The sequence below is a fragment of the Berghia stephanieae genome, chromosome 3, assembly GCF_034508935.2.
Source record: "Berghia stephanieae isolate SIO BIC M18660-M18661 chromosome 3, UCSD_Bste_1.3, whole genome shotgun sequence".
Classification (NCBI taxonomy): Eukaryota; Metazoa; Mollusca; class Gastropoda; order Nudibranchia; family Aeolidiidae; genus Berghia; species Berghia stephanieae.
Window position 1 is genome coordinate 43,059,587 of NC_088362.1, and position 17,500 is coordinate 43,077,086.

The window sequence follows — 17,500 nt, forward strand, 5'->3', positions numbered from 1 at the left end:
CCTTTAGATAAAGCTCTGATGAAGTCTATCAGCAATGTGGCATTAATCTAGGCTCTAGGCTTCTGGTAGGAAACCTGATTTTCACTTAAAACATAAAGGCATAAAGGGAGATGAAAGAGAGAGCGAGAGAGGGAGGGAGGGAGGGAGAGAGAGAGAAAAAAAGAGAAAGAGAGAGGGAGAGAGAGAGAGAGAGAGAGAGAGAGAGAGAGAGAGAGAGAGAGAGAGAGAGAGAGAGAGAGAGAGAGAGAGAAAAAAAGAGAAAGAGAGAGGGAGAGAGAGAGAGAGAAATAGTTCAAGTCAAAGTAATAGCAACACAGGTCAAAGTGATACTAGGCTGCTTGAAGCTGTGGACTGTAAAAAGTAATAAAATTAGTAATAAACAAAAATGAAAATAACAGCAAAACACAACAAAATACCAAACACGGAACGTTTCGGACTCAAAATTCTTCTTCAGCCAACAACAAAAACAAAAAAGACATAAATACATTACTAAATTCCAGATAATAGAAGACGACAGATATTTTGTAGGTCCTCTCTGTTGGAAAAATCTTGGAAAGCAAACAAAAAAGCGTTCGATATGTAACTAAGGAGTTCCAAATTGAGCGGAATTAAAATAACGCATAAAATTTTGATGCTGTTTTAGTTTTAGGTTTATTCATTTTTGTTTAAAGTAACACTGAACAGTAGATCTACATTGAATTTTAATCATTTAATCAAATCATGTCATGTCAACCAATTTATGACAAGATAAAAAAGCTTAGGGCAGTTTACTTTGAAGGAGGATATTTTTTCCCCGCAATAGCATTATTAGTATTAGAGCTTAAACTTAAACTTAGGTCCTAGCGCCTAGAGAGTAGAGAACAATAATTAATTTGCTGTGATTACCCCCAGACACCTGTCTGGCGATAATAAAAATTCGTTATCCCCAGACACCTGTCTGGGGATAACGAATTTTCATTATCCCCAGACGCATATTTGAAACTCAGCTCTTTTAAACAATTATCCACATTCCAGAATATGGAATGTTTCCAAATGCATATAGAAACAAGGAAAGTTAATAAAATATCTATAAAAACATAAAATGAACCAACATTAAAATCAGTTGTTACTACATATACACAATATGCGTCGACTTCGAAGTGGGTGTCATGGCCGAATGGTTTAGTCATTTGCCCTGGAAGTTTGACCAGAATCGACGTTGTGGGTTCGAATCCTGGTAACGTCACTTTTTTTTTTTTTTTAATTCCGTCTTCTTTTTACAGAACGTTGAAAGGGATAAATGTCCCATCCATCCTCCCCCCACCTCTTTTTTAAAAATATTAAACTCACTCTCTCTCTCTCTCTCTCTCTCTCTCTTTGTTTTTTTTTTCTAGTCTCTAGCAAATATATTCGTCCCAACTCCGATCTCAAATAGTGTCTAAAAAAGAATAAATAATTAAAAAGCAAACAAACAGAAATATTCAGAGAGCGACCAAATGGTCAGATAGAGGATATAATAATAATAATAAAAATAAGAATAATAATAATAATAATAATAATAATAATAACAATTATAATGAAAATAGTAATAATAATAATGATAATAATAATAATAATAATAATAATAATAATAATAATAATAATAATAATGATAATAATAATAATAATAATAATAATATTAATAATAATAATAATAATAATAATAATATAATAATAATAATAATAATAATAATAATAATAATAGTAATAGTATGATAATAAGAGTATTAATAATAAAAATAATATTATTATTGATAATAATATAATAATGATTATGATGGTAATAGTAATAATAATAACAATTATTACAATTATTATTATTATTATTATTATTATTATTAATAATAATAATAATAATAATAATAATAATAATAATAATAATAATAATAATAATAATAATAATATTATTATTATCATTTGACCAAAACAAAAAAAAAACAATAATAGATCTAGACCAAATTAAATAATGAAATAATATTATCAGAGAAATACAAAATTCAACTGATTAAAAAAACTCTTGCTCCGAACTCGGAACAAAAGTGAAAACAATGAACATCAATTGGGAAGAAAGAAAGAAAAAGTAAAAAAAAAAAAAGTGTGTGTGTGTGAGGGGGGGGGGGGTCGCGACTGGTTCGAATCTGGGCAGCTAAAAGGAGTAAAATATGAAAGGTGGCTTAACCCACTGAGCTGTTTATCCACACCGCTGTCGGAATATCTTAAATTCATATATGAGCTAAACATATTTCCACCATTTTTGCTTCCTTGTTTTGGTAGTTATTTTCATCTCTGATTCGAATAAAAATATGTTGTTGGATCTAGTTTTGTGGACGTATGATACTAAATTACAGGCGTCTGGGAATAATGACAGTCTAATTAATTTTACTTTACTTCACGTAAGACGTCTAAATCTAAACCATTAAAATAAAAATAAATCGTTAAGACGTCTTACGTGAAATTGTGTAGTAAAGGAGCATAGATCAAAGCTAAGAACTACGGGATTTTACATAATGATGAAGGATTAAAATTCTTCATTTTCTGTGCTGTTTGTAATTCAACTCACCTCTTGGATTCCCTGCTCACACTGCTGAGCCATAGCCATCAGCATACCATCAAATCTCTCGGGGTCTCCCATTATCAATAGATTATTTCCTTAAACTGAAAAATGTTTTAAATCAAACAAATTTCTTCGATTGAAAGTAAACCGGTGTCAAGAGGACGTCCAATAAACCATCTAAAAATAATCGTTCTTTCTGGAACAAACAACGGTTTCAGTTCGAATAGAGCATCGGTAACATGCGAATGTGAAACTATGCTTGCAAAACGGAAGCGGAACAGGCATTGTTTATAGTTGTTGCCGGAAATGTTACCGTTACTACCATAAACAAACTTATCTTCAAAGAGGAAAAGATGTCTCACTATTATAGGAATCCTGATGAAGATTTCGTCATTAGAGGGGCATCTCCCAGCCGCTATCGGTAAGATAATAAATTAAATAGTTATACACCGTTTCAAATTTGTTCAAAATCCAGTTCGAGTCTTTTAAACTATAATTTCGTAATTCAGACAAACGGGTTTGATTGATGAGGCGAGAAAACTGGTGTTGTCCAGTCCCAGTCAAATTAACACTGTGAGTGTGAGTGTGAGAGGGGAGAAAGAGAGAGAAGTAAAAATATTTTTTTCTTCCGGCAGGCTGTTTATTTGACAATTCTCTTTCGATAATTTATATAAAGATATCCATATGAGAATCTTCAATTTGTTCGAAGAACCAGTACACTTTAAAATCCTTTCTTTTTGGCTTTTAATATTTTATTAAATGCAACTGATCAAATTTGCATGTCAGAACAGGCCATGGACAGGTCGTTGATACCCTCTACATCTTCTCACCAACACTTGAATAAAAGTGATTCCAAATTTTGATGCTGTTTTAGTTTTAGGTTTATTCATTTTTGTTTAAAAGTAACACTGAACAGTACATTGAATTTTAATCATTTAATCAAATCAAATCCAAATTTTGATGCTGTTTTAGTAAATGCCTGTTGAGGGAGACAAAGACTGTTTGGAAAGAGTGCAAAGGAGAGCAACAAAACTTATCACACACCTGAAAGACAAAACCTACTGTGAGAGATTGAAAGAATTAAATCTCCCGACCTTAGATTACAGGAGAAGAAGGGGAGATATGATCCAAACATATAAAATAGTAAAGGGAAAAGACAGGGTAGAGGCAGGATTTCTTAAACCAAACAAGAACATTCAGACACGAGGAAACAGCAAGAAACTGGAAAAAGAACGTTTTAAAACAAATGAAAGAAGGAACTTTTTTTCATCTAGAATTGTAAATAACTGGAATAAACTGCAAGAAACCACAGTATCAGCAAAAAATTTGAATAAATTCAAAGCAGAGTTGGAGATAAGCAACACCCTAGGAAACAAGTTCAATTATAAAAATTGGTCCAATCATTAATAGATGAGGAGGAGCGAAGGAGACTACACCAAGTCTAAAAGCTCTATACAGAGGTATCCAGGTATCCAGGTAAATGTATGCACAGTATCTTCTGAATTAAATAATTCAAAAGCTGACACGTTGAATTTGTGTAATTGGGTTACTTGATCTTTTAGATTCTACATTTAAAAGAAATTAGACAACAAAAGAATTGCAATGACTTCATCTGTCTGATAGGCCCCTCACATGTAACCAAACGTCTCAAACCAGTATTATATCAAGAGATTTGAGTTGAGTTTATGTTTTATTGAGGAAATTAAAGAAGGTACTTTTAAGTCAAGAATTCATATTTTTGGTCAGTTTAATTTAATATTTTAACATCTGCTTCATCTCGACATAATATTAATTTGGGATGATTGGTCACATACATTCTTTTGAAAAAAGGATAAAATGTTAGATTTACTTATTTATTTTAACTTTCATTGTTTCAGGGAACTCCCAGGGTTTATGACGAATTCAATGATAACAACAACTACATCAAATCTGTCTCAATCAGCTTACCACCCAAATGATTACTTAGATGACCCAAGACTGCACGGAAATCTACGCACAATATCTCGTAGCCTGAACCGTGTAAGTGGAGACTTGCAAAAATCTTTGCTCAGAGAAGATGTAAATGATATCCGTTCTCTTGCACAAGGGCCAAGTTATACTCAAGAAGAATTGAACGAAGCTTTGAGAGATGCACTGAATAGTTACAAACCACATAGAGATCTTTTATCAAGGACAGATTGGTACACAAAACCAATTCATCTTGGTTCCTCAGTTAAGATTCCTATGAGTTCAGAGGATACCTTGGCAGATAGATTTTTTCCTATGACCTTGGGAGGAACCAAAACTGTTGAACTTTTAAATGACATTAAAACAGCAAAAAGAAACAAGAGATCTAAATCAGCAAGTCGACCAAAGAGTGGAAAATCTCAAGAAGAAATCAGAGCTGAAGCCAGGCGGTTAAAGAATTTATTTCTTTTAGCATCTGAAACTCCTCATATAAGTAAGTTTTTGTTCTCATAAGATCCATCTTCTTTTTTCGTTTGTTTGTTTTGTTTTTGTTTTGTTTTTTTTTGTTTTTACCCCATAAAACACACCTCAATCAATTCCCTCTATTGCTTTTCTTTGAAAAATCGAGAGAGCATAATCAAAGCAAGTATTATGAAGGGTTTCGAGATGGTGGCTAACAACATATTGAATGCTGCTTTGTGGGACACACTCCCTCACTCACACACACACACACACACACACACACACACACACACACACACGCATTCACACATGCTCGAAAAAGCACAAACACTCACACTTTCACACATACACACACACATTCAAACACATGCACACACACACACACACACACACACACACACACACACACACAAACGCTGTGTAAAAGGCTCCTGCATTACAATTATAAGTAAATATATACTTAACAGAGGTCGCTGGTCCACACATTTTGATGTTTTATTTTGAAGTGCACAATGCACTTATATGAATAGTTTCGGTATTTATGGTAAATCATTGAGACCCTGTGAGAGTTTTCAAATTTAAATTATTGAGATTTACAGATCCTGTTGATATTTCCATGTTTCTTATGTTGAAAGAATAAATGACATTAGTAATCTGGCCATCAACACTTCCCGAAAATATTTTGATTGGAATTAGTAGATAATATGTGAAAAAGTACTGATATTTTTCTCTCTATTTTATCTGGCACTTTAGACACAACTTTCCAGACCTTTATTCTATTAGCTGGGACTTGTTCCATTTTTTTTTCAAATCATATATTCATGAAATTCATATTTTGAAGAATACAATCCTATCAAAGAGTAAATTCTCTATTGCGATCTTTATGACTTAATTATGTTTTATGATACTGGAAACAAGTCCATGATATAACATGCATAATCTTTGTGGGAAATATTAACATTTTTTTTTTTTGCAGTAGCAGGTAACCTTTCATTGTTTGTACAGCAATCAGAGGTTCTGATGTTTTGTCCCAGTTTTATGAAGATATATTTTAACAGTTGAAACTTGCTAAACATAAAACAGTTAAACCAAAATTATTGATATATGCAGAACAATTTGAAATGTTTTTTTACAAACCCATTGGTTGATAACAAGGACACTGACATCCACATCACTTCATCAAACGATGCCCAATTACTATTCAATTAAACAAAATTTGCCTGAACTAAAATACTAGATAATTGAAGCTCCTGGTTTTCAGTTTAACTGGTTTTTATTGAAGATTTTTCTGTTGTTAATTTTTTTTTTCTGCTTGACTTAGCACCGGCCCCAACATCACTTTTCAGATTTTCAAATAGATTTGATATATAATTCCATTCAAAAACTATGCAAGTAACGAGACCTTTATTCTATCATGATGCCTTGGCGATCACAAAACAGTAGGATGCACAGTAAGATTGATTTGATGCAATATACGGCCCTTTCTTTCTCAGTATGTTGAAGTCAGGGTTCCTTTATCATTGCCTATCACCAGGATAAAACATTTTTGTTCACATTTTTGGTTTGATTTAATTTTTTTTGTTGTTTGTTTTTGTTTTGTTTTTGTTTTTTGTTTTTTTGGTTTGGTTTGGTTTCCACTTTGTCAGAGCTGAATGGGATTACTATAACCTTTTTCGATGGAATAAAGTAGTGAGCAAATATTTTAATATCGCCTAACAGGCCTTATGTCTCTTCATGTTAAGTGTTGCTGTTGGTAAGGGAACCATTGTAAAGCGATTTTAGCACGTTTTGTTGATATTGCGCTCAATAAATGTTCAAGTTGGAGAGAAAACTTTCAGTGTCTAGCTGGATTGAGTACTCCTGCACTCCAGGGGAAATTTTCAATCCTGGATTGAGAATCACATGACATTGAATAACCTATTTGATGTTTGTGAGTAGATATACATATTATACTATAGATATTATTATTGATAATACAAATGTCTGCCTTCATTTTATACAAATATTTTTTTTTAATGTCAGAATATTTTTCGAGGTGCATTAAAAAATATTAATCTGTTTTCACCCATTTACTTCTATTCTTATCCTATCATTGTTTTTCCTATAATTTTTTTTTAATGGTGCAGGAGTTTCGTCGGCACCAACCTTTCAAAACAATAAGTAAACGGCCACTCTATCATCTCCTTTTTCAGATAATGCTGGTATTACATTCACTTCACCTTACAGTGACGAGATTTCTAAATTGAGGATGGAGAAATTACGCATTGAAGAAAAGCAATATCTTGAATTGAAGAGACAAGCTGAATTAGAGAGGATAAGGGGTCCAAAACCAAAGTGGTAATTTCATTTTAATATTCAAAAATAATCACTGTGTCGCTAACTTCTAAGAAAAAAAGTAATTAATAAGTAAAAAGCAAAACCATATATTGTACTCTTTAATAAATATTTAACATTACAAAATATAAATGATTTGGCTTTCACATATACTCTGATCGGAAGCACGAGGAGACCAGTTTCAATATTTTTTTCCTGATCAATTACCAAACATCTCTTTTGCAAACAATTGTCTCAATATCAAAAGTTGACAATCTCAAATTGTTTTCATTATATATATATATATCTACTGTCTTTTGTTGAAAGGTATGAAATGAAAGGACCTGAATTTCACCACGAGGCCCAGAAAAACAACGATCTATTGAGGAATTCACAGAAATGGGAAGATCTTCTTCACTACAGAGAAAAACTTGTGGATGCAACACAGCGTCTTAAAGATGCTTTGGCAGATTATGAAGTTCCAGTGTATTGATTTCATTATTATACATAACTGTAAAGGAACAGAATTTTTCTCCACAGAGCTCCTACCTACTCCCCTCCAAAGCAAAATAAAAAGGAGAAAAGCCTTAATGATGAAACATATTTACTCTATTTCCAAATAATAAAACAGCTGGTATTACCTTCCGCAACCGGTGGCTAGACACCGCAATTATATAAATCACTATAATGATTTGAGTTACGCATATATTATTTTTCTAACAGTTTCAAGTCTTAAATCAGACAGTTTTTGGAGGCTGCAATTCAAATTATTAACAGATAAGGGTTAACATATTATGCACTGTATCAGCAGTCATTTCAAGTTGTATATTTGTAAATAATAAATGCCTAGAACAATGACTTCATTAGTGTTACGTAGTCAATATTATATTGACTTTGTCTTATTTTGAAATCATTTTATCTGAATCCATTTTATGTTCCTGATAGGGCTTTTCTTGCAATGAGAACTAATTTTGATTTATTGACTTTTTTATGTATGTATGTGTGTGTGTGTGTGTGTGTGTGTGTGTGGTTGAAAGAGTGTGTGTGTGTGTGTGTGTGTGAGAGAGAGAGAGAGAGAGAGAGAGAGAGAGAGAGAGAGAGAGAGAGAGAGAGAGAGAGGTTATTGTTGTTATTGTATTAATTCATTAAATGTAGTACTTAGACAAAGTTTATTTAATCCGATACTAAACTATTTCAATATTCAAATTTTAAATAAAGTAACAAATATTCTAAATAAACACATTGTTCTTTCCTTTCCTGCATTCCATGGTCAACTCATCAATCAAATTTTTTTTTTTTTTTAAATTCCTTAGACATTCATCTACTTATTTATGTGAGGGAGAAGGGATGAACTACAACATTCAATTTTAAAACATTCTTTAGTATTTATGTTGCATCTGTGGCAAAATGGTGCTGTAAAGTGTTCATTCGGATCTTAAAACAAGATCATTGAGTTTGAAATATATCTACCTAATCCACTATTGTACTCATGGAAATATTTTTACACATGTTTATCACACGCCATTAGGAGTTGAATCCAAATTTTAAAGGTTCTCCCGGTGCCTATGAATGACTTTGTCCATGCATTTTATGCAGGGGCATTTATGCTTCATGAAGGCTACACTGTTCACCAAAGGAAATTAATATTTAAAAGCAAGATGATTTGCTCGTGTCACCAAAATTCCACCCTTTGATAAGTTTAATTTTCTAAGTGAAATATACTGGAAGAAAATGCAAGCTTTATAATGAAAGAGACGGTTTAATTTAGTCTTGGGAGTTGAATCTCGTGTGCAACAAATTTAGGTCAGATGGACTCATAGGAGTAAAAAAAAAATAAGATAATGAGCTTTGGACTTCATTGTCTGTGCACTCCTTGTTCACAGACCCCGAGAAGAAGCATGACAAAGAGGAATAGTTCAGAGAAAGAATTGAAATTGATGTAAATTCTAGAAACAATTCGCTCATATGCCCAGCATAAGGCTACCCACAATTTATATAAACGGGCATAGAATGTGTAGGAATGTATTGAGTTAAGTCAAGTCCAATATAATTTAGTAAAATGTTCCAAGAATGTGGAAATGAAAGTGGGAAGGAAACATTCGATTAAAAAAAGATAACAGAAAAACAAAAGTCAGTTTTCACAAGTAGATTGTATTTTGTTGTGAATCATTTTCTGTTTTTCATGAGATACATTACATTAGTACATCAGTAAAGCACAATGCCCAAATAATATTCTTTAAAAAAAATTTCAATTTTCTCATAGCATTAAGTTGTCACACCTAGTAGTAAAATTTAATCACTTTTCATTCATCAACTCAATTCCTGTCACAATCATTCCCTTTTCTTTCTTTCTTATTCAATATCGCCTACCATTATAATGTATGGGCACATCTACCTGAAGTGGAATTTCTTTGAATCAAGATATTCAGTCAAGCTGTGGCCATTGTTTGGTAGAGAATTAATTTTTTGCATGGACAGCAGCTCTTCTCCTTTTCTAACTGCAGAAGGTTCTTTCAATGTGTGTAACGTCCTCATTAAATATAGCATTCCAATTTACCACCCATCTTGGACAGCACTAGGCACTTTGATTTAATTTTTACAAAATTCGATAAAAGAAAAGGAAAAAAAAAACAACAAAAAACCCCAACAAAACAAACAAAATTCAACAGCAATTAGTTTTGTTTTTAATCCAGATTTCAAAACCATACTCAAAGACCGCTTTCCTCCTCCCAACATGCCTCAGCGCTCGTGGTCCAGCACACGCACACACACACACACACACACACACACACATACATACACACACACACACACACACACACACACACACATTTAGCAATGTCTTGTAAGTCAAATTTGTACACAATAAATTCAATAAGTTGTAAGTCAAATTTGTACCCAATAAATTCAATAAGATGTAGGAATATAATTGATGATAAATAGCACCAGTTATGAAGACAATAAATGAATGTATTATAAAGTACAAAGTGGGAATGTTTTCAAAGGGGCCAGGCTGGTAAAATGATCTCAAGCAGGATAAATATTTCAACTGATTATCAAATTATGTCTTGTAAAAATTGTATCAAAAATATCATTTGCAACATAAATATTTAAAAATTAAATAAATATATAAAGTTGAGAGTTGTGTGGCAAAAATTATTTCCAGTGTAATATTATATTAGCCGAGTCTATTCTCCTAATAAAATCTCAAACATGAAAGCAGACTTTAAAAATAGAATTCATTAAATCTCTCTCTCTCTCTCTCTCTCTCTCTCTCTCTCTCTCTCTCTCTCTCTCTCTCTCTCTCTCTCTCTCTCTCTCTCTCTCTCTCTCTCTCTCTCTCTCTCTCTCTCTAAATAAATAAATAAATAAATAAAAGTTGTTCGCGTCGTTTTCTTGTGGGGGGGGGGGGGGGGGGGGTTAAGATGTATACAAAGGGGAATAAAGGAAATGACAGGAAAGCAAAAATAGAAAGATCAGTTTTATAGTTTACCTGCTCTCAGAAGTGGTTAAAAGAGTTTGACATGGACCTAGTTCAAATAAAGAACCGAGAGTAGATTGTATGAGCAAATGTTTCATCTGAGACCATACAGATTCCTGCCTTAACTACTGTTAAATCGTGACATAATATGTGACCCATCAACCCAATACAGTATGATGTTGGTGTCAACATGATGGAAATAGTGATTTTAATGTGAAACTGACAAGAAATGTGATATTTTAGTCTTTGTTTTTCTTTTGTTTTTAAAGGTGTTACGGCGCAAGCGACATATTTAAGTGATTTAAGCGTCTCTAAAAAGGAAGAAAATGGGATACTAAAACAAACTAATTTAGATTTACAAGTAAAAACCCACAAGAAAAGTAAGAGGAGAATGGTACAAATAGGGAATAAATTCCAAGAGCATATTGTCATTCTGCACTGTTTGAGATTACCTAAAAGTCTAATCCAGCCACAAGCACAGGATCCCACTGAGAGGAACACACTCCAATGCATACATTATACATTCAAAACAACAAATATATATGGCAATACATAAACAAGGAAAAAAATATAATCTCCCATTTGACTGTTTCCCGCTTAACAAAGGACTCTGACAAGAGAAAGGACAAAACCAAGTAATAATCTCGTTCCAAGAAAATGGCAAAAAGAAATTTAGAAAATAGATATAGGGGTATAGAAGACATCCCTAACCACTATGGGAGGTCAAGAACGCCACCCATATATGTTAGTCTTTGTCCCTTTAAGAACATAACTATTTTACTAAAACAAAAACATAAATTTAACCCGTCAAAATGCAGCCTCTATGTTACCCCATATAACACCATTTGGAGGCGGTGTGCATACATAAATAAGTAACAACAAAACATTCTAGAAAAATGATTCAGATGTTAAGAAAAAAAATTCCTGACTTTATCTCAAAGTCAATTACTTTATATTTTCCATCCACACCACACTTTAAATAAATACTGGAACTCAATATAGCTGGAGCATTTTACTCACAATTCAAATTTTTATGACTGATTTTCATGAAAATGATGGTGTGTTGAAATAAGATGGTTAGCAAGTCATAGTTTCATGACCTCATGGTGCATCTGGGTAATGGAGACGCAATCGCTTGAAACAATTCCTTAAGCTAAGGAACAATAAATAATTTTGTTTGAGGTATTCAAACATTGTATATGGGAGTTCCATTGCAACAAATATAAGTGTCGGCGCAAAAACAAATTAATCCCTCCTCTCCCTCCCTCCCCCCGACTCTATCTATCTATCTATCTATCTATCTATCTATCTATCTATCTATCTATCTATCACTCTTCTAATGTATCTATTTATCTATCAAAACACAATTAATTCTAATCTATTTTACATACATGTTATTAATTCATTAATCTATCTATCTATCTAAACATTTTAATCTATTCATCTTGTCCTCATGAATAGAAAACACAATCAGCAAAGATATGCATTTTATGAGTAAGAAATTAAAAAACCGGTGGCATTTTAGAAAAGTAAATCATAGTTCAAATCTATAAATGATTCATATTCAAACATACAAATACTACTCATATTGGGCATTTTTACAAGTTGCACCAAGCTCATTCTGAAAAAAAAAACGTGTATTTCTAATCTTAGAAAACTCGTTCTTCAAATATCAATCAATTAATATGACCCTCATGTTGTCAAAAACCTCTCAAACCTGGGACTTCCAGTTTTTTTTCAGGGCACAGCAGCATTTTGCCTCCCAATTCTACATTTATCCATCAAGCAAAATATCCACGTCAAACAGACATGTCGCCTGTTGACCATTGTTTCATTGCCTAAACCAAGAATATCATTCATAATCCAGTCAAGTGAAGAAATACATGTGAAATACTGTACCCAAGGACAAACTGGCAGGCCAAAGAACTAATAAGTTGTCCCAAATGTAGTCACTAACCAGACTCACAGTTCTTTAATTTCAACAACATTCCACAACATAGTAACGGCTTAGCCATGACTACCATTGTGTAATTATTCTGTAGTCAGTAATAATGCTAGGCAAAAATGACCTAAAACTGATTGTTTCAAATGTGATATATAATCATTGTAGAAATTGAAAAAAAAGATCAGTATTAACATTAACAACTGTTTTAAACATAAACACATATTGATATATAACGACAAATTACAGTTCTCATTTTGGCCAGAAAAGGTTCACTTCAAATATTGAAAGATTAAGATGACCTCCCCTCCCCCCGATCCAAGTATTAACTTCTTTAGTGATTAAAAACTAAAAAGTTGGGAGTCATCATAAGCTATCAATATACAAGGAAAACTATTTTCTGGTTTTGTTAGCATGCAGATGCAATGGCCTTCTTTTTACTGGAAATGGTGTCAGATATTGGGAGGGCTCTTACATATAAGCTCTCATTTGGACATGAAAACATTTTCGTTGGTTTTAATTTTCTTCTTATGACAACATACATAAATTCAGTGGGAATGCATACTGAACAAAATATAAATATAGTGGATTCACAGGTGATGATATATAAATTATGATAAGGAATGTTACATACTGGAGTCTTTCATACGCCAGCAACAAACACATTACAAGGTAATTTGCAAAAACCGTGATCTGATTTGGGAAGCATGCTCGGTTTTTCTCTTCAATTACTTCTATAAAACTCCTCACATCAGCCATTTTTATCCCATTATCATTAATTTTAAAAAAATAAGGTGAACATTTATATGGTGCAATAGCCACTAAATGAGCTCAAAGCACTTACAAGTGGTTCAAAAGTAAACGCATCACTTAAAATTCAGGACAAGAAAAGCGCTATTACAATGTTTTTTTCAACAATCGAAAACAATGTTATGGCCAGGTACTCATTACGCACATGACCATGGTGAAAAATGGTGAGTAAAGAGTCGTTTTCAAGGATTCATCTTTGTATCGCCCACAACGGTACTCACACCAGGGACCTAGAGGTTACAAGCTGATTATCATACCACTAGACTACAAAGATATTTATAATTGTTTTTCATTAGAAACGCAAATATACAAAAACCAGATTGTGTATGGAATGTTTTCAATTAAAGTTGTGCATGTTCACTTCAATCTTTTTCTCTTTATAATTTCATTCACCTTTTTTTCACAAAATCATGTCAATATCCCATTGACTACATTCTCAACCAATAAATAATATGTTGTACAGTCAATTGTGGTTGGCAAAACAGTAACAATGGTCTGTCACCACTACACAAACCAGTGTGTAAGGAATGTGTGTAAGAAACTTATAGAATGTTGGATTGAATGTGGTGAGAACTGTTAGCCTTGTCAATCGACGTAATTGATCAGCAGCCAAGAGTATGATGGCTACCATGATTGCTTACATGTTTATCTTATCATATCTGTTTTTTAAATTATAACTAACAGCACTTTCATTGTTTTTAATAAATAGATTTATAAACGTCCTTGAAAAGAGAAACATATTCAACTACATAATATATGTATGTTTTCTTTCTTTCTTTTTTTTTACTTTTCTTTTTTATGTGTTTGTACATTTGTATGTGAGGAAAGTACTTTTGACTTTAATCGACACAAAACTTGGAATACAAATAAGCAATTTCTGTCGAAAGTGTGGATTCATAAAATAAATTTTGCATCTTAAATGCACTTGAGCTTCAGAGGGAGATGGAAATGGAAGTTCCTCACAATTTACGAATAGAGTTCAGTATGCATGAGGTAAAATAAGTAATTCCAATAATTCGTCATTATTTTGCACTGTCAGAACTGTCTTGGAAATAAAGGGAACCTTTTCTTATTACTTTTAACCGTGAACATACACAGCTTGTAAATGATATGTAAAGCTTCTGAATCGAGAAACTAAAGCATCGGGTAGGATCATCCATCACTGTTCCAAAAGGATTGCCAACTTCACTTATTGTAAATGCACATCAATTTGTAGGTGATATGTAAAGCTTTGGAAACTGCGAAAAAATTCACGACGGATGGGTCACACATCACCTCTCGAGCAGAGTTTTGTGGTAAATTGTGTATTTTATCACAAGGCCGGCAAGGATGAGGGAAAACACCTGAAAATAAATAAATGAATAAGTCAATAAATAAAATGATGATAAGAATTTATAAAGATGAGGTTGAAAAGAATAAAGAGGAAATACAAATAAATGTGTCAATTATGTTACATGAGATTGAACAAGACACAGTATTTATCGCTTCAGGGCAATGCGGTATATATGGAAGTTTAAATTGTTCAAGAAATCAACAACTCTTTTTATTATAATAATAATACTCCTTCCCCTCCTCCTAAAACTAATCACCATCATCATCAACATCATCATCATCATCAACATTGTTGTGGTCATCATCATCATCATCATCATCATCATCATCATCATCATCATCATCATCATCATCATCATCATCATCATCATCATCACAGTCAATATCATTGTCGTTAAAACCCTCACCTCAAGAAAGCTTATGGAAAATGCAATGGCAGCGACAATCAAAATGTGTTCTCTAACGAAATCCATCAAGGTAACAATGCATCCCTCTGTGTAAACATATCTCTCTGTGTCCTGCAACTGTGTGGTAAGAGAAATAAGACAATTATTAAAGCATTTATTACGCAGGGTATCATGTTTTTCCAAATAAATTTGCAGTGCAGGAGCAATGTGCATTAATTAGGACTTGTAAAAGGTCAATTTCGAAACAAGCATCCCCCCCCCCCCCCATCATCTTCAGGGAACAATAAAACAATCTTACACGAAGTATTACCATTATTATTGTGTTGTTGTTGGCTGAAGAAACGCTTAGATTCTGAAACATTCCATGTTCAGTACGTATTTTGTTCTTTTTTGAAGTTGTTATATGGTCATTTTTGATCAATAATTGTTACAGTTATATTTTCATCTCATTAAAACAAGTTCTAGGCACTTAAAAGTCAGGCAAAAATATTTAGATTTGGAGTCATAATCAAATAAAACATGGAAGAGAATAGGATATGAAAAAAGTTCCGTCATGTCCTTAAAGGGGTACAGTTTTGTTGTTTGGTCGTATAACATACAGTTTGTGATCTGCGGGTTGAAGGTTCGGTGGTACCTCTGTAAACAGTGCAAAGTTGAGTCCTTGGAAAATGCTCTCACTCTACTCACAATTTCAACCATACTCAGATGTAAAACGTGACCCATCGCCTAAAAACGGTATTATGACGGGATGAATCAGACTCTGTAAACTGGATTTAGAATTAAAATGATAGGAAATACGAACTTTGACTTTGAGCAGTGTAAACAATTGTATTTGTATTCTCCATCAAAACGAACAAAAATTATGCCCAAGTTTTTTTGTTTTTTTTACATTTGTGGCTATAAATTGAATTTCAATCACCTCATTCATCATGCCATACATACAATTTCCAGAAGTGGATCAATAAAATTCATTTTTATCTTATAATACCACTTTAGGGCAATGGGTCACAAATTAAATGTTAAATTGTTCTATGGCAGCCTTGTCTCAGGTGAAAAAAAATCATTAGTTTTGTATGCACCATGTCTAGATGTTTAATGCTGTGGGCTTGGAAACCCGTGTAAAGAATTCTGAATACATTAGGTTGATATTGAGGGAACTGGATTAACTTGAGAGAGCTATTTTTAAAGATAGTGTAATATCCACTAAACGTGCTCAAAGCGCTTTACAAGGGGTCCCCAGCCAACAACAACACTTAACATGTAGGACTAGACATGATGTCTGTTAGGTGATATTACATTTTTCCCCGACAGAAACAACACTGTTAATTGCCAGGTACTAATTTTACACCTGAGTACGGTTAAAGAATGTGGGTAAATAGCTGTTTCAAATGACTCAACTATGCTCTGCTCAGAGTGAGACTCAAAAAAAGACCTTCAAATCCAAAGGCGAGTGTCATAGCACAAGATCACTAGCCGTTTAGAAGAATGAAAGATCAATGGATATATATGGGGAATTCAATAAAATGTTAATTTATACGGTCACCTTTATACATGTCATGCAAGAACCGCTAAAAACATTCTAGTTTTATTGAATCATCCTGTACTGTGCTGGCCTAATACTTACAGGAGCATCTCGGACATCGTTTCCACAATTGTGGTCAGTGGATCCCTTGCAGCAGGCGGCTGGGACACCACATTTGTGATGACAAGTGGACGTACAGTTGTAGTAAGGGTTGGCATCCCAATCCATTAAACTGCTGCCTCCACAACACTTGAACTGTGGGAGTGACAGAATGTGTTATGGCTTTTATATTCATAGTGGAGATTTGATGGGGGTAAAGGTGTGTTGAAGATAATGATGATGATGATGATGATGATGATGATGATGATGATGATGATGATGATGATGAGGAGGAAGAGGAGGAGGACGAGGACGAATAGGAGGAAGAGGTGGTGGTGGAGGGGGAGGATGAGGAGAATGAAAAGAAGGAGGAGCTGGTGGTGGGGAGGTGGAGATAAAGGACGAGAGAAGAAGAAGAAGAAGAAGAAGAAGAAGAAGAAGAAGAAGAAGAAGAAGAAGAAGAAGAAGAAGAAGATGAAGAAGAAGAAGAAGATGATGATGATGATGATGATGATGATGATGAAGAAGAAGAAGAAGAAGAAGAAGAAGAAGAAGAAGAAGAAGAAGAAGAAGAAGAAGAAGAAGAAGAAGAAGAAGAAGAAGAAGAAGAAGA

General features: G+C 33.3%; 3 protein-coding genes across 4 annotated transcripts in view; 1 reads left to right on the plus strand and 2 right to left on the minus strand.

Annotated features, from left to right (window-relative positions):
• The window catches only part of LOC144967796 (nuclear migration protein nudC-like), an 11,578-nt gene extending 8,716 nt beyond the window's left edge, over positions 1-2,862 (minus strand). The window contains exon 1 of the mRNA XM_078905445.1: positions 2,579-2,862. Within this exon, the coding sequence (XP_078761571.1) occupies positions 2,579-2,650 (72 nt within the window). The 5' untranslated portion in view covers positions 2,651-2,862. The remainder of the gene's footprint in view (positions 1-2,578) is intronic.
• A 3-nt stretch (positions 2,863-2,865) lies between these two features.
• Positions 2,866-8,532, plus strand: LOC144967797 (uncharacterized). Its single transcript, XM_078905446.1, has 4 exons — positions 2,866-2,993; positions 4,450-5,012; positions 7,174-7,318; positions 7,622-8,532. The coding sequence occupies exons 1-4, from the start codon at positions 2,926-2,928 to the stop codon at positions 7,785-7,787; spliced, it is 942 nt and encodes a 313-aa protein (XP_078761572.1). The 5' UTR covers positions 2,866-2,925; the 3' UTR covers positions 7,788-8,532.
• A 5,758-nt stretch (positions 8,533-14,290) lies between these two features.
• The window catches only part of LOC144967795 (tetraspanin-14-like), a 15,772-nt gene continuing 12,562 nt past the window's right edge, over positions 14,291-17,500 (minus strand). For both annotated transcript variants that reach the window (XM_078905443.1, XM_078905444.1), the window contains 3 exons: positions 16,891-17,043; positions 15,267-15,383; positions 14,291-14,870 (listed from right to left, as the gene is read on the minus strand). In XM_078905443.1, coding sequence (XP_078761569.1) covers positions 14,799-14,870; positions 15,267-15,383; positions 16,891-17,043 — 342 coding nt within the window. In that variant the 3' untranslated portion in view covers positions 14,291-14,798. The remainder of the gene's footprint in view (positions 14,871-15,266; positions 15,384-16,890; positions 17,044-17,500) is intronic.

Bases quoted from the DNA above. Each gene is read 5' to 3' on its own strand.
- LOC144967797 (XM_078905446.1), top strand. From the start codon at position 2,926: ATGTCTCACTATTATAGGAATCCTGATGAAGATTTCGTCATTAGAGGG. The intron at 2,994-4,449 runs GTAAGATAATAA...TCATTGTTTCAG, and splicing joins GCATCTCCCAGCCGCTATCG to GGAACTCCCAGGGTTTATGA. The intron at 7,319-7,621 runs GTAATTTCATTT...TTTTGTTGAAAG, and splicing joins AGGGGTCCAAAACCAAAGTG to GTATGAAATGAAAGGACCTG.